The 24,135-nt window shown below is 29.8% G+C and overlaps 2 protein-coding genes across 5 annotated transcripts in view; both read right to left on the reverse strand.

Annotated features, from left to right (window-relative positions):
* Positions 1-13,304, reverse strand: part of LOC107441148 (lipopolysaccharide-induced tumor necrosis factor-alpha factor homolog) — a 17,480-nt gene extending 4,176 nt beyond the window's left edge. The window contains exons 1-3 of one of the 2 annotated variants that reach the window (XM_071180198.1): positions 12,904-13,304; positions 4,539-4,572; positions 1,619-1,781 (exon numbers count right to left, since the gene is read on the reverse strand). In XM_071180198.1, coding sequence (XP_071036299.1) covers positions 1,619-1,781; positions 4,539-4,548 — 173 coding nt within the window. In that variant the 5' untranslated portion in view covers positions 4,549-4,572; positions 12,904-13,304. Of the gene's footprint in view, positions 1-1,618; positions 1,782-4,538; positions 4,573-5,773; positions 5,982-12,903 lie in introns of those variants that run through there. The other variant, XM_016054300.4, reaches the window with a different exon arrangement.
* A 10,083-nt stretch (positions 13,305-23,387) lies between these two features.
* LOC107441147 (lipopolysaccharide-induced tumor necrosis factor-alpha factor homolog) overlaps positions 23,388-24,135 on the reverse strand; it is a 324,710-nt gene continuing 323,962 nt past the window's right edge. For all 3 annotated transcript variants that reach the window (XM_071180202.1, XM_043052462.2, XM_016054299.3), the window contains exon 4: positions 23,388-23,862. In XM_071180202.1, coding sequence (XP_071036303.1) covers positions 23,760-23,862 — 103 coding nt within the window. In that variant the 3' untranslated portion in view covers positions 23,388-23,759. The remainder of the gene's footprint in view (positions 23,863-24,135) is intronic.

Here is a 24,135-nt window from a genome sequence, read left to right on the forward strand (position 1 = left end):
CCTATATATTGCTCGTGCAGACAATTCGAGAAAACGAAATGAAATTTTATATCAAGGTACAAGTGTTGATACTACGAGATTACGTATTATTATAATTTATAAATTTCAAACTTTTAATATCGAAACGTAATCCTCAACTTAAATGCATTAAATAGAGTTAAAAAAGCTGCGGTAGGCGTTAGTTACACCACAAAGGCAAATTTCTCCCGATACTTGATCCAGGAGTTCCTTTGTCTTCTGGATTCGGTTTAAAATTACAAGCCTACGGAGTTGAACATTCGTAGTAGTAAACTCAGAATTCTGTTGGCTGTTCAACGCCGGTTTTAAAATAAAATCCATACTATGTGAATCCTTTCCTGTATATCCTTTAAGTTTTTTTTTATTTATTGGTACAACATACATTTGCAGACTTGTGTGCTCAATTAAGGCTTATAAACCTTTGCCAAGTAGAAGAACGTCACAAAGAATACATCCAGGGATTCGAACCAGCCACCTTCACGCTTAACAGAGCGTTTGGCAGGCGATACCGCTCGGCCAGAGAGGCCCCTTCTTCAAGTTTATAACCGTTGTAGTAATCTTCCGGGATGTATCCCAGACCGTCGCCAATAGCCCATTGTGCAGCTCTAGTGCGACGCAAATGAAAAAATCAATCAACCGTTGTAGTAAATCACCCTGCATATTGTATTCAATAAAAAGTAAATTGATACACAAGTTAAAGTATATTTGTCAAGTATAATACGTAATCACAAATTAAATTTGAGGAAAAATAATTAAATCAGTTATTAACAACAAAACGTGTTAAATAATTTCCTCAACTTAAAGATGACTGCATGCATAATTTACGCTGCGGCACTCAAATCATTTCAAGCATTCCTGCAATGTTACTGAAACTTTTTTTCGAAGCGTAAAAGAGCGAAATAAATGAAAACGCTTAAGGGACATTTTGTAATTACTTTTGTTCAATAAAAGTGACACCCTAGTATATTTTTAAAGCACATTTTTCTTATTGGAATTTGCGATTTTTAGCAACTTACAGCATAATCTCATAACAATTGGGTACTAGCATTTCAAGAAGAAGACCACGGATACCCACACATGTGACCTATGACGTCAGTACCAGCTGATCGTTTATAAGCAAAATGGCGTTTAAAGATGAGCTAAGTTTCTTCACATAAGTTAGAATGTTAATTAACGTGAAGTTAATTAAATACAATGCCGTATCACACATCGAATTTATTGAAATATGATTCTGACTTAGTTTGGATTTATTAGTTGTTTATGTATTTTATTGTAATCGTGATATATATATATATTTTTTTTTGTGTACCTGGCAACTTCGATGTATAATTAGTTTGTTAATGTTCTACATGGCTTTGTGTTAAGTAAAAAATATACAGTAAAAAAATTTAAAATTTTTGTGTAAGAATATAGAATGTATCATTTAGGAAAATTGATGCTTGATGGGCTAGGTTTACTCGAAAAAGAATGAAAAGAACAGTTGCTGACGTAAACAAATGACAGGTTTCAACAACCAATCGGAATACCCACACTACGTCACTTGCAGGTATCCCATTTACATTGTTCAGCAATTTAATTTAAATTGTAATGCTTTACTTACAAAACGAAAACCATCACTAAAACTGCAATCCATGCGCATGCGCCATTCTCGGCTACAGTGGTGGTAATAACTGTTTTGTGACAATTACTACATGTCACTTGCATAGGAGTGTCTCCGAATTGTACGGGGACCACTGTGATGGTGCCAGGAACTGGAGGATATCCTGAAAACATAAATTTAGTTCAGATTTTATAGATATTTAAGATATTATTATTTTCTATCCTATTTCATGCGTTAGTGAAGTTTAATAATGATACCGAAACCTTCCACATCAATAAATGAAACATTATGAATATTAATTCTTTTTCATTTATTGAACTTCATTTGTCACTATGTGTCAAAGAAGAAATTATGCCACTTGATTTTTCATCCACTTTCTGATGTAGCAATAAAATATTTTTTAAACTTAAAGGGAAAAAAATTAATTTTAATTCCACCAGATCAAGTAAATGGTTGAAGAGTTTTGGAAAAAGCAAGTCATTTTCTTCAATGGATTAATTTGTTTTTAAACAATCTATTTAGTTTGAAATTATTGCTGTTTATGCAGTTTTTTGAAAAGGCCTTTCAAAATATTTTTTTTGATTTTTCTCCATTTTATGGATTGTGCCAAGGCTGGACAAGATCAGTAAGTTAACTTATACGGATCAGGCTGTCTCATTAGACTTAAATAGACTGTCACAAAAACAATGTTGTTTCTAATAGACGGGTGATATCTTATGAATAAACAATGATTAAATCTTAGCTACTGCTCTTAGTCAATCTATATCTGGACAAATTTATGAAATGAGATACTGGCTTAAAAATATGAAATATGATCAGAATGCTTAAAAATATTTAGTGCTTTCCAATTTAACTTTAATAAATCACAAGCGAATTTAAAACCTAAACTATTAATATTTTCAAGAGTTAAAATTCTTAATTTATACTTTTCTTCCTAAAAATCTTAAACGTTCAATTAATGTTGTATATACAAAATACTAACCACTAGATGTGAGTCATTTTTCGTTATAGGGTCCCGCTTATATAAACATCTGAAAATGCTTAAACTTAATTTATATAGATTTTTTTCCCCCTGTGTATAGCCGATAAAAATGTAGATAATGCACGGAGAGAAAAAATTCTGGTAAAATTACCGTAATGAATGGTGTACATTTCTTATAAAAAAATGCCATGTTTCAAAAAACCAACTACACGGTATTTAAACCATTCATTTAATAATTTTTCCGTTCATATGGTAATTGCTTACCGGGAATTCTTTTTTCAAAATTGTAGTTTTTATTACCACACATTTAATAAAAAATACAAAACTGGAAAATAAATTTTATACAATAAATAGTTTTTAGTTCAATAATAGTTTCTAGTTGAAAGGAATCATTATAAACTTGCCAAATTTTACCACATTTATCAAATTGTATCTCGTATTTTATTGAGATCTCATATTGTATCATAACTGTATCTCATTTTTTTTATGAAAACATATTTTATTGTTAATTTGACCAAATTCATTATCAAAACACTTTGGTAAAAATTACCGAGTTTTTTGATGTTCCTATAAAGTCAGAAATACGGTAAATTTTACCATACTTTGTTAAATTTTTTCTTAGTGTAGTGCCATTTTTCTATTTCATCTGTATGATAAAATTGAAAACAAGGTTTTGAAACTTCCACTAATTAAATTTTTTTTAAAATAGCCATTTTTATCATTATTTTTTGTTTTTCGAATATCACCGACCCCTTAAAGTTCAGGGAAATGGAAAATATGGAGAAATGCTCTACTTTACCCACCCTCACAACGTCTCTACCTTATCCAATGATATGACTGAAATGTTCCAACCGTTATAATAAAGATTAAAAAAAAAAGCATGGCTACTCACAGTGTGATCGTCATTTTATTTCCGTTCTAAATTTTTTTCTAAAGACTAAATGACCTTGATGTTGCGAGTACTAATTTATTGTTTATTTTTTACTAAATTGCCACCATCGAAAACAATCTTTAGTTTACCAGTAATGGTTGCATAATATCGCATGTTACAAGCTGTTATGTTTATTAAATGACTTAATATCTTTTGACCAAAATTATTGCTGATTTTGGTAGTAATAATTGTGGACAAAGAAAACCTTTCATTCTTTTGACTTCAACTGAACTTTGGGCAGATAGCAATTCATATTTCTTTAATGTAACTTACTGAAAAACCATAAGTTTTATTACGAAAAATGAAACCAATTTAAAATGATATTGATCGCATTAGTTATGTTAAAAAATTATTTATTTGGTAATTTCTCTAGAAAATGTGCGCCAAAGATCAATAAAGCAGGTGTCGCAAGTTTGGTACTAATTCTTTAATAGTAATTTGTTGCTATTCAAAGAATAGTAAATATTCAATTAGATAGAGTTGATAAAATTTGAATATAAATAGAACCATATTATAAAAAATAAGATAATTCTACTACTTTAAGTACAATATGTATATTTATAATAAATATTATGCCGCAGACAAATATTATATAACTGAGGTGCAGTGAGAAAATTTTAAAACTCGTATTGGGTCCCGCAACTTTGGGTAAAATTTGGAAACCCTGATCTATGTGGTTGTTAAATTCCTAATAATAAATTTATAAAGGACCATAAAAAAATGTGGGAGATTTGTGCCAAAATTAAGATTTTCCATAATTTTAATATTCATGTGTGTTCTTATATGGCTAGATAAAAATAATATTTATAAATAATAGAATTAATATTATTAAGGATTTAATTTTCAATTGCAAGATATTTTGAGACGAGTGGATTTTTTAATGTTCACATAACAACATGATTCCTAAAAATATAAAATAGTTTTTCTGAAAATAGTGAAAAATATAAATTTAAACTAAATATCTTAAACATTAAAACTGAGGAAAAATTAAAGCCGGAAAGTTTTACCTGTATTCATACTGGAAGTTTTCTCGCTTGTACTCTAAAACAAAAGAAAAATAATTTTAAAAAAAGATCAAAAATGAATTATGTAGCATTTAAAACATTTTTGCTTTCATAGCATGTTTAAAGTTAATATCAATAGTTTAAAGTACACATAATAATTTGAAATCATGTATTAAAGATATTATTGAGTAATAGCTTATTATTTACAATTACAATATGTTATGCATGATTAAAAACAAAAATCATATTTATTTTTAATAATTAATAACAAATGTATTTAAATATTTTTGGAATATTGACTTTAATTACATCTATTGTATCAATAATATATGCAGACTCTCATTTACAAATCCTAGTAGCTTTTGGGGGTCTATTTACGTATAAGAAAAAGTAAGATACAAAGTAACAATATCGAATACTAACGGGAAAAAAATGAATTTTTTTTATTACGCTACTTTAACTCCTAATTGAACAAAAATAATTGCCTGTATGGTAAACGCTAAGAATTTATTTTCATTTTTTAAAACTTAAGTAGTTGCTTTAGTGCCCTGAGGGCATGCTCCGAATGATCAATCTTCCCTAATACTTATCTATTTTACTTATTCTTGATTGTGTTGAAATATATTTAAAGTATATGAAATTATAATCGTTTTTTTAAAATCAATAATGTAGCTTAAATATTTCAAAATAAATGATTTTTCCGATTTTGTACATTATAACCAACCTTCAATATTAGTTAATTATTTGTATTTAACCAATTTATTGCGTGCAAAAAACATTCAAAATTATTTCATGTAATAACTAATGAACTTTTAATGTAGTAAAAAATAAATTTATCATTATGAATTCAAGCAAATACATTTTATTCATGTAATGTGCTATAGGTTATAATTGTGAAATTGTTTGCTGTATGCACCAAAGCTATTAAAGCCAAATTTCTATGCCAAAATAAAAATTTAAAGTAATCTAAAAATTTCAGATTAATTTAATTTTATAAAAATTGATCTAAATTTCAGATAAATGAATTCAAGCAGACATATTTTGTGCTCTACATACGCTGTATGCTGTAGATATCAATGGGTAATAGCTTGCTATTTTTTTTATCAAACATATATTGTTTAAGCACACAAACAAAAATGGATAATTTTCTTAAAATTATTTTTATATTAATATTCTAACGTACATAAATTTTACTGCTATTAGCAGCTATTATTGGACAAATAGAGTTAATTACTCACTTCCAAAATACTTAATGCATAAATCATGATAGTTTTTCCAGTTTAATGTTCCTTATTTTCTAACTAATTAATGTTACTCTTAAATATTATTCATTTTAATGATTTCTAACTGAACTTATTACTTCAGTTACATTATTTTAGTTGCAACTCTAATTAACATTATTCCATTGTCTGCTGTTATTGACAATAGAGCAGCAATGTGATTAGATTATGAACAAAGGCTTTAATTTTATCTTCAATTACAACTGCCTGATAAATGTTTGCTTTATTATTAGATATTGCATTAATGGGAATAAAATAGAAGAGTGTTTTTCTTTTTCGAATTTATAACTTTCAATTACAAGCAGTGACAAGATTCAGTCTGTAAGTTTGAGTACACACGTATGGGAAAATTTCTTAACTTTCCGGGTCTTAAAACTCCCCCAATTTTAAATCTGTGCTAAAAGGACACACATAACTTGAAACGTTGAAATTTCAAAAGTTGACAAAATTTTTGAAATGAAAAAAATAGTCTATATTCGTGAAGAGATGAGAAACTCGTGATCAATATTTAAATAAGCATGCGGATTAACTTAGCTATTCATTCTACTATCACAAGAACTTATCAGACAAACTTCCGCGCTGTCTGCTACTATGGTTACGGGCAGTGATGGAATTTGGTCGCTAAGTGCTTACCGATAGTTTAAATTGAGATATTTAAAAATGCGTACAAAATATATAATCTAAGAAATGTAACCTTCACATTTATCTAAGCTAGGAAACTCTTAAAAAAATATCGATTTTCAATTCTGAACTATTTGGTTTCTTTTATTTTTATATAAGTTTAGTTTCTTTTTTCTTAAAAAAAATTATAAGTAAAAAATATATATATTTAAAAAATGACAAAATTTGTTTAAGTGTAGAGGTTTTTGAATGATTAAAACTGTTTTACTTATATGAATTTGTTATGTGTTGGTGTATAGGGATAAACTCATTTAAAAATAAATTTTATAATGTTTTTAATAAGGACAAATAATTTTAATTTCAATAAATTGTAAATAACATTATATATAAGGGAGGTATTCTATAAGTGTTATAATATTCTATATAAGGAAGAGGGGGGCTAGTATGGACAATTTTTTACTAATTTGTCAAAAAAATCTTAAGAAATTTAATTTTTAACACTTGAAGTATTTTTTAAGCAATTATGGCGTTTTATTGAATTCTAGTTTATAAGGGGCTTATTATAAGGGTTCTTAAGGAGCCGGGATAGCCTGGTCAGGATGCTGGACTCACGTTCGTGAGAACGGGAGTTCGGATCCAGACCGCCGAAGTAATGGTGACTGCTGCTCATTAAATCTGTCGGGTCACAAAGTCCTCCATGTTCCCATAACCATCCAATACCTCTAGGGGCACTGAATTGGAGATTGGTCTTTCTCTTGTTAAGGTCAAAATTACGATCTGTGGATGAGTGTGACAGAAGTCGAATTCTTGGCCATAGATGGCGCCACTGGAAAACAAGAATAATCGCACCAAAGTGCCTTAAAGGCCTACAACAACAACTGGACTAAAAAAGTTATTTTGCTTTTCTATAATAAATTTCTTAAAAATGGCTGTTTTTGTCCACACTCGGCCCACTAAATGGACAAGCCATAATGCAGACAAGCTATGGGGCTGCTGTCGACGATCTTTATAACTTGTTAAGTAGTCATTTATTACAACTCAGAAAGGTATCTATACATTAAACCAAAATGAATTTAATTTCAATCTAACACCGATTAGAAAATATATACTGACATATATTAATTAAAATACTAATTTGTGTAATGGAGCATTTCACGATACCAAGAAAAACATTTTGTGCGCAAATCAATGCATTTGAAAAACGTTATTCAATTTGGTTCATTTGATACATATTTTGAAATTTTTTTAAAATTTCTTTTTTGAAAAATTGAAATGTCAACTTTGTGTTATGAGATGCTGTCCTGGTTCTACCATTCACTGGCGATCGAAGTTAGGTAACTATTTCTTCTCTTGAGATTTGAGAATTTTTTCTCTCTGGAAAAATGGTTCATGATTAGAAGAACTATATTTTCATCTTTTTTTTCTCCTTAAGAATTGAACATAACATATGATTTCTAAATATCTCCAACAACTATAAATTTGAAAACCAGAATTAAAAATCTCCAAGAACTATAATTTTGAAATCAGAATTATCTGTAAATCGTTACCATAAGAACGAAAAAATTAGCCAAATGAATGGTTTAAGTATCGTATATTTTGGTTTTAATCAGCAAAATTACAAAAAATCAGAAACGCTATTACCGTACAGTCTGGTAATTTTACCAGATATTTTTTCGCCTCGTGTAATTGATTTTATTTGTTTTCTTCTCATCAGTGCCCTTCATTTCTCCTATCTTCACGATTTTTGTCAAAATTTGAGAAATGGCTCTTTTATGATATTTTATAATATTTTTAATTGAATATTTACATGCCAAGCAGTGTATGTAAGGGTTAAAAATGTAAGTAGAATCGGAATTTTTACATATCCGTGTCAATATGATTTTTGAGCCCTGCTAAATACGTTCCGTGTTCGAAAATTTATAGTGTGTAAGTAATAGTTTAGGTTGTTTTCATCTTCTGATTGTCTCCTGCCGGTTGTTTTATATTTTGTAACCAACGTTGAACAACCGACGCAATTTCGGGTTTACGTATACAAATGTTCAACTCCGTAGCATTGTAATGTCGAACCCAATCCAGAAGACAAGGGAACTCCTGGATCAAGTATTGTGAGAAATTTGTCTTCGTGGAGGACTTTTTGATGGGTCTAACCCGCATTTGCGTTATATGGAGAGAATAACCTCCCAAGGTTAGTCTAACGGCTAGGGGATTCTAATCCATAATCCGTCTACCACTGATGATATTTTACGTGAGCACTATGGTCGGTGCGAATAGGCTGCGGAATTCGCATCGACCTAAATCGCTGGGATTCGAACCCAGTTCACCTCATTGGAAGGCGAACGCTCTATCCCCTGAGCCACCACCCCTCCCTGCCGGTTGTTTGGTATTTCTACACTTAGTTCACTGTTTCAACGGCTGAATATAGTTAGTTTCAATATGAAGAGAATCGCGTGACACATTAGAGGGCCGATTTTCACAGTGTGGAAACCGCTGATCTGGAAGTTAGACTATTTAACAAGAACTATTAACGAAGGCTATTAAACAAGAATAGAAGTTCAAAAGCAAGCTTTCCTCTGCCGTAAATATTTACAATAAATATTGAATTTAAAGAAAATTATCCTGTCGCCCTAATTACCTGCACGCTTCAACGTAAATGCGGAGAATTTTGACTCTGTATTTTTTTCCTTCTTTCCTGTTTTAAAATATGATAATGAAATTTGTTTAGCGACAGTTAGAAGAAATTAAACTTAAGCCGTGACTGTGACCCATGAGTTTGTTTTAGATTATAGATGTGTTTGCGATAAAAACTTTAACGTTATGTCCAGCATTTCATTCAATAAGGACCATAAGCAAAGATTTAGCAATTTGATTGTTTTAAATATTTAATCATGCATTTTTGAATCTGCACTCATTTGAAATATGCTAAAATTAATACTACATTATTTCATGCATTACTCTTATTAGTTCTCCGAATAATGCTAAATGACAGTCCCTTTTTCACAAAGATTCATTCAAAATAAAAATATTAAAAAAAATGTTTTGAATTTTTAATTTGGAATAAAATATATTCACATCCGTTCACTTGAAAATGAATTGGCAGTACATAAGATAAGTACATTAGGCGTTTTTTCTATTTATCTGAAGAAATGAGATTGTTGCACCTGGTTACAATCAATGCTAGATAAGATAGCCCACATTTTCAGGCCTTATGTGATATTTGTTATCGATTCATGAAAACAAACATCACGTGTTTATTTAAGAAAGACAAAGACTTCTTAGAATAACTCAGTTTTTTTATTATTTTTTATGCAATCAACTGCTAAAAATGCATTAAAATACATAAATATTAAATAACTTAAAAGAATTTTCATGTAAGTGTCCAAATTAGAAGATGTGTAAGAGCATTAGTTACGTTTTATCGAAAAGAAATTTCTTGTAAATTGTATAAATATTTAAATTTGAGAAGAAGAAAAAAACTGTTGCAAGCTTAGGGTCTATTATTTTAATCATTTAAACGTTATGCGGCTTACGGTGATTTGTTATAGAATACGGATTGCTGCAATCAATCTAATTTATATAAAGAATATTATAACAATTATCAGTTTTGAACAATTATTTTCTTGTAGTTTTTTTAGTAGTTGGTTTTTAAAACAAAGTTTCGGGGGAAAATTTATTATTCATGTGACTAATTAAGTTATAACTTTTGTAAAGTAGCCGACTAATCTGTGTAAGGGTTAGGGAACTGGCGTTGCATTCGAAAGGGTATAGGTTCGAGTCCCGGATGGATGTGCTTTCACTCTCTGTGCTATCTGTCCTTATTGTGAGAACAACTGTTGCCCAGCTAATAGGGTGCCCTTGAAAGAGTGGCCAACAAATATGCCCTTCAGATGCCTGTATTGATGAATGCCCAGGTGGCCATTTCATGACCATTTTCCCAATGTCCAGGTGGGCATTGGGGGAAAAAAACTCTATAAAGTCAATTCCTGTTTTTTTATGTCTTGAGAATACTTATTTAAAAACACAGAAATAGAATTAAAAAAATTTTTCAATAAATACAAAGTTCCAAATATATTTATTTAGTTTTTGTTAACTTCAAATTTATTTGTAAGAATAAACTCAATATGAATTAGTTTTGTTATTAAAAGTATTTAGTCAAGTTTAAAAATTTAAAAATAGTAGAAAAAATTGAAATGAATTATGCTTAATGAAACATATTCAATTAAAATGACTAGGGTTTATTTAAATTGCAATAGGTTTGTTTTCAGCAGTTTTATTCTATAATTTTACAAAATTTAATTCGTTATATTGGTATACGTTTAATTACTACACTTGTAAACATAATATAAAAGCAAACATTACATTTCCATAGTCATATGACTATCTACAAAATATCGGGACTCTAATTAACACATAACATATATTCATAATATTGTGACTGTAATGAGTAGATTTATAGTTATCAACATACTATCAGGACTGTAATGACACTAAAGAAAAATCCGGATCAAATTACGGTAAAAAATACCCTCACTCAGGGTGCTGGTACTTTTTACTGCAAAATCCATTTTTACCAGAACATGTAACCGAACAAAAAATCTGACATATAGTAATTTATACAGTAATAATTACTATAAAATTACTGAATTACTCAAATTAAATAAGTATTACTGTGAAAATAATGGTATAATATTTTACGGATGATGTACCTTAAGTGCCGGTACTTCATATCGTAATTTGTTCCGCAATTTTTTTTATTTCAACGCATGGCTATGTGAATATACATAATATCATGACTATTATCACCACGTAACTATCTACATAATATCATGAAGGTAATCAACACATAACTATGTATATAAATCGTGACTGTAATCAACGCATATCTAGACAACGATCTACAAAATATTATGACGGTAATTTACACATAACTATATAACAATTTACATAACTGTTTGACTATTGTCAACACATAACTATCTACATAATATCCTGACAGTAATCATCATATACGTAATATACGCGACCGAAAACTTACTAAATGTATCTAACTGGTAATCGTGTAGGACAGTGTTTCCCAAACTTATGACTTTTGCGTACCCTTTCTAAATTTTTCGTAACTCTGTGTACCACTAATAAGAAAATGAATGTATATTTTACTATAAAAAATCGCACAAAAGTTAAAAATCACAACTGGCTGTTGACACCACTAATTATTAACTGTTAACTCTGCGAAAAATAGCCAATAGAAAAATACTTAAGCGTAGATTTTCATGGCTAGCTTTGTTTTAAAATATTTTTTTTTTTTTAAATTTTCGTTTGTTGCAAGATATTTCGCATAAGAACGTGTACCCCCTCTAAACTGTTCCCGTAGCCCTAGGGATACGCGTACCACACTTTGGGAAACACTGGTGTAGGATTAAGGAATATATACAACTTTACAAGTACGCAGCTAATTCTTTTGTTTTGATGCTTTGTTAATCAATTTTGCATCCAACCAATACACATTTATTAAAAAAACCAATAATTTTATAGTTAAAATAATTCTTAATAGATAAATTTATGATAGAAATATAGATCAGTTTATAGTTTAATAGATATTTATTTCCAGTAGTTTTATTATTAACAGTTGACAGGTTTAGTAAAAAAATATCTGACCTTATATACATAAAGTTGATATACTTAATCTATTGTAGACATTGCTCTATTGTTGACTTAATCTATTGTTAACATAATTTCAAAGTTTACATAACTTTGGGCAGATAAATATTAGACTATTACATACGTAATGTTTACAGATGTACAAAGTAGTCATTAAACTTTCATTATTTAGTTAATCACTACACTAAAAAAACATTAAAATAATTAATTTTAGATTTGAGTTTATATTTTAATATGTATTTATTGAAATCGTTTTATTTGCTGCAGGTTTAATAATCTTTAAACAATGTTCATATAATTTCCGATAAAACATGCGAGTCATATATGTACTCAATTCTCACAAACGTCTAATTATTTCATTTTAAGTCATTATATAGTTATTCATTTCGATAAACATTTATTAAAATAAATAACACCTGATTCATAAAACAATAATTTTTAAAAAGAATAATCTTTCATTAATTTACAATAAAATATTCTGATTTAATACTAAATGGATACTAACTGATTTCAAAATCAGTCAAAACAATACGAGCAGAACAGTATGCTTTATATATCGTTTGCTAGGAAGAACTAAGATTTATTGAAACAGCAAGCGACTGTTTACTTTTTAGTCCATTTCTTAGTGACGTATTAAACTGATATTTTTAGAATACAAGAAATGTGTTGAAATACATATACCTATAATAATTACATGTTTAAGGAAATATCACAGAAAGTACTGAATATTTCAATATTCTAATATGTTACAAAAATTTAAAAAACTTCCTATATTTAAAATATTATATGAAGTAAAAAAGAATGATGCTTACTTTGGAATGTTAAGATATCAACAAAACGCCCTGACAGTTGACGCTAGAATAATGATGTGATAAAAAAAATACTTCCTGAAGGAAAGTAACGGGAATGCAAAGAACTGATTGAAAAGTAACAGGTAATATACTCTATCGCATTGGAAAGATGTGTACTCAAGTAACGGCCTTGACACCTCCTACTCTGTATGTTCAATAGTTGATGTAATCATTCTTTTGTTGCTCTCCATAAGCGTCAGCTGGAATTACTCATTATGCTTTGTACTGAATTGCAGTCTAGGATACAAATATTAAATGTTTTTTAATGAGGATTTTATTTTAGGCGAAGAAAAATGTGCAGCACATTTTTAGGTGTCAGAAATAATTTCATTAACTTAGCTTTATTTTATTTCGTAAGATTCGAAACTTATATGTTTTACTTATTTCAATTACGTCTGAATTGTCAAACGCGTGACCTAAATACTGGCCAGTTCCTAAGTCGTTAAATACGTAAATAGTTAGGCCAAGCGCGAGTTACGTTTCTCAAGCAGTGAATTTAGTTGTAGGAAATCAGTAAAAATCGTTTGCTTGCGGAAGTATCAGACTTCGGACCATTTTTCAACATGGTATACGCTAGAACAGTGGTTACCAACTGCCAGCCCGCCGGCCGCATCTGGCCAGCGGAGCCTTTTCTTGTGCCCCGCGAACCAAAATATATTAGTTGTCATTTTTTTTGCGGACAACTTTCGTAAAAAATCTATATGGGTTTTAAATACTTTTAAGTTTAACATTTTGATATCTGTTGCACATTAATTGTTTAATACATAGGTGCACATTAAAGTTATTGTAGCCCGAATTTTNGGAGTTTTTAATATGCAATTAAATATTTTTAAAAAATCTACTTCTTATTTTAAATCGTAATTCAATACTTTTGTTTTGTACAACTTGATAAAAATCTGACAGTATTTAATGTTCCTTCAAATATAAAAGAGTCCTATATAAAATTTTGATAAAGTTGCAGCCCGCCATTTGACTGGTGTTTTTAAAAGCGGTCCCCGGCCTCATGTAAGTTGGAAATCCCTGTGCTAGAAAATGAAGTAAAAAGATAAGCTTCGCTTGATTAATGGTAGTTTCTTATGTACAAAGCTTAATTTTCTATTTTCACAAGTGGTATTTTAATTGAATCTAGCACTACTCGGTTTTGACAGTAGAGTTTTTCTTTCGTCAGTTCTCAGCTTTAAAGAAAAACAGGAAATCGTTTAAAAATTGTGGTTTAAGCCCTAAATGGATCTCTGAAGTTTCCTTCCCTTTCGTCATTCCTTTCGTTGCTCGTCCGTCCATTTTAGGAGGACGAAATTTAAACTTTAGATCTGGGACTTAACTTTGACCCTTAACTGAGACGAGTGAAAAAGGAGTAAAGAGGTATAACTCAATATTGCTATATTGACAACTAGGGTATTGTTATCATTTATTTATTTAATTTTTATGCTGAATTGATAAAAAAAAATCCAATAGACCCCACTTGGACTTATTAGTTGGAAAATATTGGGTTTGATATATAAACAGATCAATATTTGACATACATATTTAACATCATAAACTAGATAAAAAAAAAAGGCATTGTTTCTTGCGTATATTTTAATGCTAAATTAAAAGTAATTAAAATTAAGTCGATAGAACAAATTGTTTTGCAGCAATAACGGATTTATAAAGTCACAAATGATAAAGCCCTCCTAATTTCTAAACTGTTAGTTCTGTTGGTCTTTTGAGCGAAAAAAATTATAGGAAACAATACCTCACTTGCCTGGATAGCAACATCAGACAAGCAAATAGGCTTAGGTAAAAAAAACCTTTATTCAAAAAAGAATTATTTCTCTTATCGATATAATATCAGTCTTTTTCGATTCAGCATAAAATAATACTTAAGAAAAAGTGCTTTATTTGTCACGAAAGTCGAACAAAATACTGTTTAAATATCGAAGAATAAATCCATAAAGTACTACTAAGTACTAAAGTCAAATGATGTACTTGATTTCTTAAACTCGTAAATTTGTACCAAAAAGTCATTTATGTTGTTGTTGAGTGAAATCCTTAACTATTAGTTTTATTGGCTTGGGTTAGGTTAACTTAATTCCCGGTTAAAAAAAAGGAAACAATTTACCTTCACTTAGAGTCACTCAAGATACTTTTGAGTTTAAAACAGCTGCTAATAAATAAGAATTTGCTTTAGAGATCAATTAGTTGTTACAAATCTTTCCACAGTTACTCTCTATACTTATGTAGATGAAAGTTTTCTACAGCATGCATGCTCAATACAAAAATAACTGACTTAATGAATGATGCATGGTGGCTTAAGTAATTCCACGTTCTAGTTTGTCAACAACAAAAATATCACTCTTAAAAAAAGGCTTAAATAAATGCACTTAGACTGCTCATTACACTGATTAGTTACAATAATTTTATAGTCAATTCCTATTCAAAGCAAGGATTTTAATCGTCTAAGAGGAATTTGAGGATAGGCGCAACATGAAAAAGATAAAGAAACTTCACAAAATATAAAGAAAAAGAGCAGAATAAATAAGTATTTAAAAAATCAAGAAAAGATCAATTTAAACTCCTCAAATATAAGAAGAAAGATAACTGTCTTCAAATCTATGTTAGTTCTACAAGTTCCCAGCGTTTAATTGTTGAAAAATAGGTTTTAGTATATCGATCAGTTTCCATTTTTCGGATCTCTGTTGTAATGAGTGGCTCAGACCACCCTCCATGTAGGGTGCTTTAACACGACTTCTAAATTTTTTAAAGAAATCTATAATAAAAAGAATATTTTGTAACTTAAGTAAGACATAATGATGTAAATATATGAAAAATATCATAAGCTGTTATATAATTTCCACTTGAAAAGTTTAGTATATTTAAGAAATTAACAGTGAAACCGTCTATGTTTCTACTACATTTCAGTTGAATGTAGTTAAATGATGACATTTTACATTTAAAACTTTTGAAGATTGGACAATGTTTTTAACATCTCGACTTTGCACAACTGGACAATGTCAGAGCTTATTTGACAAATATTTAGTTAAATACACAGTACAAAATTTCTTCGTTGTGACAACGATCAGTGACTGGCATGAAGTCCCTGTCCGAAAAAAATTATGTTCTGTAAAGCTATCCTTATGGGCAGGAGCTATTTTTATGGGTAGGAGCCCATAAAATTACATGTCTGCTTTGAAAAAAACCTTCTCTTGAAATATATATGGTCAATATCCGTAAAATTAACATTATAGTTGTAAAAACTACGTATTCAAGCTTTGACGTTGTTAGAGACTCAAAGAGATTGTCGAATAATACAAACCGTGGAGCAAGGTAAAGTAGTGTAGTGCCTGCCATCTGTCGAGGCGTGAGAGAGTTGCGTGTTCGTTTTCTGTGGTCACTAATATGGAGGGAGTGCAAGAGTGACGTTATTTGGCAACGACTGGGCAAACGCGGAGTATTTTGCTCCAAAACCAGTTGCTGTAAGTAATATGAGAAATTGTGTCCTCTACGACCAGGCTGAGTTAGGAAGCTTTCTTTTTCGAAGAAGAAGCTGGCCGTATAAACAACGGTCCTTCTGCTAATTGTACTGAAATTTACAGGCACTGGGATTTTTTTTACGTTAAGGAACAGCCTGTATAAATTGACGATCCAATCTCAGAATTTTGCAGACATTTCTTTGAGTGTAAAATTAAAATAATATCAAGTTTAAAATAATGTTTCGGTATTTGAAAGAAACAGTAACTCGTTACTCATTGTAAATGGTGAAGTATAGGTTTTAGTCGGAAAAAAGCTGACTATTTTAATACCTTTCACATTGCATGTGAAGCAAAGAAGCAATACATGATTATCTATCCTTTCGTAAAAATAAAAGAAACTCTTGTTGGAATTCTTTCATCAGTCAAAATATTATTAAGTTCTAAGTAATATTTCGGTTGTTGAAACATACAATAACACAGTTAGTTCTTGTAAATGATAAGGTATAAGTTCTGGTCGGAAAAATCCTAGCAATTTCAATACATTTCATACTGGAAGTGAAACAAAGAGGCAATATATTCTTATCAATTCTCATCTAAAAATAAGTAAATAAATTTTTAAACTTCCTTGGCGTGAATGCAATACCTCTTAGTTTTAGTTTCTCTCACTTTATCTCATAAAAATTCATCATAATTTAATTTTATCACCACTTTGAGAAATTTTTATCATTTTGATAAGATGCAAAATTCATAACGTTATGTTGAAACTCATCTTGATCATATTAAAAAATCTCTAAAATTAGAATCAAGAGGTCTTTTTTTCCTAATTTCATCTTAGACGTTGTATAATATTAAAAAATAAAGAGTTGACCTTCAATATTTTGTATCGTAATTCTGTGCTATTATTTTATATCATCGTGACTTTTTCAAGACAGATTGTCTAAAGTAACAATGGTAATTTCAAGTTTTTAAGATAACCAGAGAAGGCGTTCACCATCAAAACAATAGCACTGAAGAGATAAAGTTAATCTATTGACATCATTTTGTAGGCTTCCTTTTTGATGTTATGAAATTCTTTACAATTAAATAATCTAGAGCTTTATTTAATTTTTTTAATTGTACTCCGAAGCAAAGTGTCTTCTGCCAAATATACAACGTATTCCGGAATTTCCCCCCACAATATATATTTTATTATTTAACAGGCGCTTTTTTCGACTATCAATGTTCAACTACGTAGCCTCGTAATTTCAAACCAAATCCAGAAGACAAGATAACTCTTTTATCAAGTGCTGGGATAAAACTTTTCTTCTAAGAAGACTGTTTGATGGAATTTATCCACTTTGGCGTTACAGGAGAGGAAAACCACAAAACCTCATGCGGTTACCCCGATGGGAAAGGGATTCTAACCCATGATCCGTCTACCACTGAAAATATTTTTATGCGAGCGTTGTGGTCAGTACGAGCTGGGGACAGATTCTGTATCAACCAGACAACGCTGAGATTCAAATGTGGGTCATCTCATTGGGAGGCGAGCAATCTATCCCATGAGCCACTGCGGCTAACTAACTGTAGCGTATCTACCACTACAAAATTACAACTACAATTCACTAGTATATAAGACATGTTAACTCGACTCTATGTCGGGGTATTTTTTCATAGGTGACAGTTGACATGGTCGGTAACAACTCTTCCCACATTGGTGACCCGGACGTGATGTGAACACACCTGCCTTGGCAGTAACGCCCCCTTCGATATGAGCACCTACCTGGACAGTAACGCCTACTTCGATGGATGATCCACATTGAACAGTTGACTTGCTACTTGTGACTGCGACATTATCCACCTCCTCGCACTGTTGCTACTCAGTCTCGTCTCGATCACGCACAACGTCAGCCTGCATACACTCGACTGCTAACGGCAACACAGGAGCGACTACGACCGTGAAGTTAATACACCTCTCACATTCAGCAGTCAAAAAGTACGGTGATCTTAATACAGCTCTCCCAGCTTCTCACAAAACAGCAATAACTCAACTAGTGGTATCCGTTCATCGAATTCTATAACAGCTATAATTCTGGTAGGGGAGTACTGTAGCGTATCTACAAAATTACAACTACAATTCACTAGTATATAAGACATGTTAATTCGACTCTATGTCGGGGTACCTTTTCATAGATGACAGTTGACATGGTCGGTAACAACTCTCACCACACCCACTATATAATTTTTTTTCGTTTTCTTGTCTGAAAGCCTCTATATTAAAAAAAAATTGCCAGTTCACCTCTGTTTCAGAAAATTTTCGTGGAGAGTGCATCTTTCAATCTGATTACTCAAAAACAAATTGTTGAAATAATACGAAATTTTGCAAATTGTTCGAGAAATGTTTAAAGAACTTTCGGATATCGAAAAGTTATTACTGCAGCTATTAGTGTTTAAGGTATATATGCCAAAAATAAAGTTTTTTTTTTTTTTTTTTTTTTTTTTTTTTTTTTTGCATCTTGTAGTTTTGTTTAGCGAAAATTATTAGCATTAGGATTATGAATTTGCAGACATGTGGTATCTGAAAACGATCGATGACTTTTACTTTGTTTAAATTTCTAATTAGTTCTTGAGTAATGAAATTACAAAGTTGCTGTTTTTTACATCAATCCATTACAATCCATTCCAATATGTCTTGATATTTTTCCACTCTATATCAGTAATTCGTCTTTCTGTGTGTTGAATAGGTGAAAAGAGCAAACGAAGCAAGCATCCGGCGTCGTCTCGATTTCAACTGAACTATAAAAGATATTCAAGCATAGGAACTGGAATATTAATCAAGACTAACGTAAAAGGAGTGTGTGTCGCTATCTGAAATTAATACCGTCTTCAGTTTCAGTGGTTGACAAGCATATGGTGGGGCCACTTGCAGAACATGCACATTAAATTCGCAAATTACTTTTTTAACGAAGAAAAACGAAATGTTTTTTTTAAAAAAAAAAACACCAAAAAAACATCACCATTGGGAAAGTAGAAATTAAAAACATCAAAACCTATTTGATTGCTGCTGAAAACGTTAAACAACTCAATTGCGTTAGAAAAGGATAAAGTTTCTTTCAGCAATCAAATAAATTTTGTGTTTTTAATCCCGTCCAGAACCGTTTTTAAGGATGGGCCCTGGCCCATCAGTTTCCCGAGTTCTGATGGGGCCCCCGAAAAGTCTAAAATCTCATTGCATTAATAGTTTTTTTTTAAAATTATAGCTCATTTATTATTTATAACTTAAGAGGGCCCCCAGATCCCTCTTTTTTTCTCTTTTTTCAAAGTTTTATTCAGAGCTGGGGCCCTCTGAAGCCCATAATATATATATATATTTCTTTCTTACATTGTCGGATGTTTTTCAAAATCTAATCGAAATGTTTATAAATATAAAATAATTGTTACTCTTCACTTTTCTAACCAAAAGAGCAATAAAACGCTCTTTCCACAGATGAAAATATCCCCACTTTCGTAACTACCACCCACAGAGTTGTCAAATAGCCTCCTCACTTTACACTGTGAGAATATGTTTTTAGCTTCTTTATATGGGCTTTTTTTCTTCTTCCTAACTTCGGAAAAATCAGATATCCACAGAAACACCCTTTTTTCTGATTTCTGGTCATAAATTTCTGGGAAAAAAAATTTCTAGGGCTGTAAATAGGGGGAGGGTCTTGTTAGTATTTCTTTGGGTCACTCTGTCTTGAGATTTCCATTGTGTCATTAAATTGGAACTCGTTCAATTCAAAATTTTCTTTCTTACGAAATTTAGATATTTTTTCTAATTTATTATAAAAGCTTTTTTTTTTCCTTTAATCATCCTAAATGTTTCAACTAGCTTAATTGTTTAATTTACTTAATTATTATAGTTGATTTTATTTTGTTATTTTCCAATTCAATCGTAAACGAATCCGTGAACTAGGAATTTCTATATCAAATTTTCGAAGGATATTAAAAAGATATAAATCTTTCACGTTGAAGGTAAGCAAATGTTTTTATTTTATCAATTTTGGTTGTGGTTAGGGAAAACATGAAAGGTTTGCGCAGCTTTTTTATATATACATTGTGACTTTTTTTTGTTTATTTATTTAAATGGCGGGCCACTGTTCAATTCCCTCTTTGACGGGCCGGTCTGCCAAAACTCTTCATTTGGTCTGTTCTGGATGAAATTGAGATAACAAAGTTAATTTTATTTTAATTTTACTTACTGCTAATGGATAGAAACAATATATGATTTTGCTTAATAGAGCATTGAAATCAAATGATCATCAGCTTAACAAATGTTTAAACATGAGAAAAAAATTGTTTAAACCTCCTGTACGACCAAATTTTCCATGTTTCCCCTAAATATGAAATATGTTGAATTTGTAATATTATATTAATTTATTTAGTTAGCTTATGATTTTATTGTTTATTGATCATATTTGTTTCTATTTTTAACTTCTTGATTTTTGTTGTTATTATGCGTTTAAAATTAATAAGGCTTCTCAATTTTTTAATTATTTAGGCTTTTAAATTTCCAAATCAAAGTCGAAACAATTACTTAAAATTGTAAATCGAAATTATATATGAAATTTTGACAGCTTTGTTTTTTATTTTAAACGTGTACATTTAATGTAATAAAATAAAAATAAAATTAAAAAATGAAAAAAAAAATACAAATAAATGACTGAATAAAATAAAAAAATTCGTTGTCATATAATCTTTTAATCAATTTGAAAATTAATAAATTATTTAAAAATAAGTTCTAATTCAGCCGTCTGAATAATACCCATGTATTAAATGGTGACTGGTGCATGTTAAATCTGTCGGGGTCATAAACTCCTCCAAGTTCTCATAACAATTCAATACCTCTGGGTACTGATCTAGGAGTTCTTTTGTCTTCTAGATAGGTTTTAAAATTTCAAGGCAAAGTTGTTAAACATTGGCTCAAAATTGAGTCAGTTTTTCAACGGCGATTATAAAAAAAAAGTTTAAAAAAAACTAACAATCAAATTGCATTTTCTTGTTTTCTTCCTAACTCCTTGCATATTTTCTACACACCTTCATAATTTGATGTTTCTGAGTCTTACAGATTTTGAGCTACAAAGCAAAATGTACCGTAAAATTTTTTTTTGCAAAAAATCATTTAAAATTGCAAATAACATATACATATATTCAAAATTTATGTATAAAAAAAATTCAAACATTTTAAGCATTACTTAGCTCAGGAGAATAAGTTAGGACAATTAGGTATTAATAACATGCATAAAATAGTGAGAAACAATAATCTCGAAGATACATTTGCAAACATTGACATTTCACTTCGAATTTTTCTGTCACTCATAATGACTAATTGTAGTAGCGAAAGTTCATTCTCCAGACTAAAATTAATAAAAAATGAGTTAAGAAACAATATGACTCAAGAAAGATTGAGTCATTTGTCAATTATGAGCATTGAATATGACGTCTTGTAGGAAATTGATTTTGATGATGTGATAGAAGATTCGCCTCTCAAAAAGCGCGAAAAGTATTGTTACCTTAATTTTTTTTATAAAAATAATGTATATAAGCTTTTATAATTAATTTAAATGTTTTTCACTCTTAAAATAAAATAATTTTTAAAAATTATTCAAAAATAAATTTCCCCTCTCTAAATTTACTCATAAAGAACCCCCAGATAATGACAGGCCCAGGGTCCCTATAAACATAAAAAAGGCTCTGATCCAATCAGATTCTTAACGTCAGATTTCGAGCTACGTTTTAGTTTTTCCATGCTAAAATATTTATCCAAATGTGTATGCATGTTTGAGAAGGATTCAAAAAATAAATAGGGTAAACCAACAAGTGAAGGAACATTTCATATATATAGGTTAAAAATAAGAATTTGAAAGTTTTTCTTTAGATTGATTGGTAACAATAGCTTACTGCCAAACAATAGGAAGTCATCTAGCAATGTTTTGGATTACCTGGTCAAATAGACTTCTCTGAAAAAATTTTTGAATTCGTTATTATCTCTGCAACACCTTGATTCTTTGAAAAAATTATAAGGTGAGTGTTTGTATGCATATGTTTGAAGTGGAATTAATTGCATGTAATAGTTTTATTTTTCTAACTGTGAAAAAGAGAATTCAAAATATAGTTATTGAAGTTACGTTTTTTTTTAAAGCATCATAACATAATAAAGTACTGAGATAAGGGGGTGTTTCTTCACTGGATCATCAAACGATGAAAAACCAGTGAAGGAACAAGTGTTCCTTTACTGGGTTATTTTCTAAGTTAATGAAAATAAAAGTTAACTTAGACTTTCTTGTACCTTTAGTGACGTTCTGCGTCAAAAGTATGTTAAAAATACGAAAAACAATTTCCAACCAGTAAGGGAACAGTATGTGTTAATATGTTGACACTTTAATTTTCAATTCATAATTACAAAAAAAAAGTTAACATTTTCCAAGTATTTATATGTTATAATTTCAAGAATAGGATTGTTTTTAAATATTTGTATGGCTTATAAATTCATAAAGAGCATTAAAAAATAACCAAAATCAGGTGTTCCTTTACTGGTTGTTCATTCACTGGTAAGAGCTGTTCCTTCACTTGGTCTTCTTACTACTTGTAATTTGAACCTTCAAAACTTTAAAACAATATTATGTAAGTTCTCTACAATTTTTTTTACATAATTTGAATTAATAACAAATATGTTGACACTGTCATTTAACTAAAATTACGAATTTTGATATTAATATGATTTTTAAAAGGCAATCGAAGCTTAAGTGTTCCTTCACTGGTTAGTTTACCCTATTAAAGACTGTGAAGGCAGAACACTTTGTATACATTTTTAAAGTAGACATTGTAGATCTTTTTACTTCGCTTTAGTTACGAAAATATTTTAAATCAAGGTTTGTGCCTTTTGAACAAATATATCACCATGTAAACAATTCTTGAATGGAAAAACATCACCGTACTTTTTATAGATAGCAAATAAATAAGAATGCTACTCAATTAATTCATAATATTTTATTTTAACAAATTTCAGCAATGATTATTTTTAAAAATCTGGACATAAATGTTTTAAAGAACTTGTTTCATATTATTCATAGCTTAATCTAAAAATGTTACAAAAGTGTCTTTAATAATAGTCGGACATTTTTTTAAAGCAAAGAAAAGACATTTTAGGGATAGAAACGTTTCAATTTTTTCTTCCTCCTAAGAATAATGCTTTTTTTTAGCAAATTAATTATTAAAATGCACTATTGGTGGTAAATTCCTGTTCTTTTTCCAAGCATACGAGTATGAAACATGATAGTTTTAGTTTCTAACATAAAAGATCTTGATTGTTATGGAAGAATAAATGTAGATAAAGTTCCGTTTTCGTTATATTTTTTTGTATACACCAAGATGTGCATTGCAGTTAGGACACTTGTGATGAATATCAGAACATGAGTCGATGCACAGCGGTACCCAGAAGAATGGAAAACTAGAAAATTTAAAACAAGTTTTAATTTTATTGATATCTTATATTGATATTGATACATTTTAATTTTATTGATATCTGTGATACAAACATGTATTTACATGTTTAAAATTACAATATATTTACATTTCAAAATGTTATAATTCAAATTATTTATGAAATGAATAAATATAAAACATTAAATAGTAATATATATCTATATAATTCCTTTGTACATAATTTCCTAAACGACGCGTTAATGCAATATTCCCCTTCAGAGACAGAATTGTTTATTTA

The sequence above is a fragment of the Parasteatoda tepidariorum genome, chromosome 4 (genome assembly GCF_043381705.1).
Source record: "Parasteatoda tepidariorum isolate YZ-2023 chromosome 4, CAS_Ptep_4.0, whole genome shotgun sequence".
Taxonomy (NCBI): Eukaryota; Metazoa; Arthropoda; class Arachnida; order Araneae; family Theridiidae; genus Parasteatoda; species Parasteatoda tepidariorum.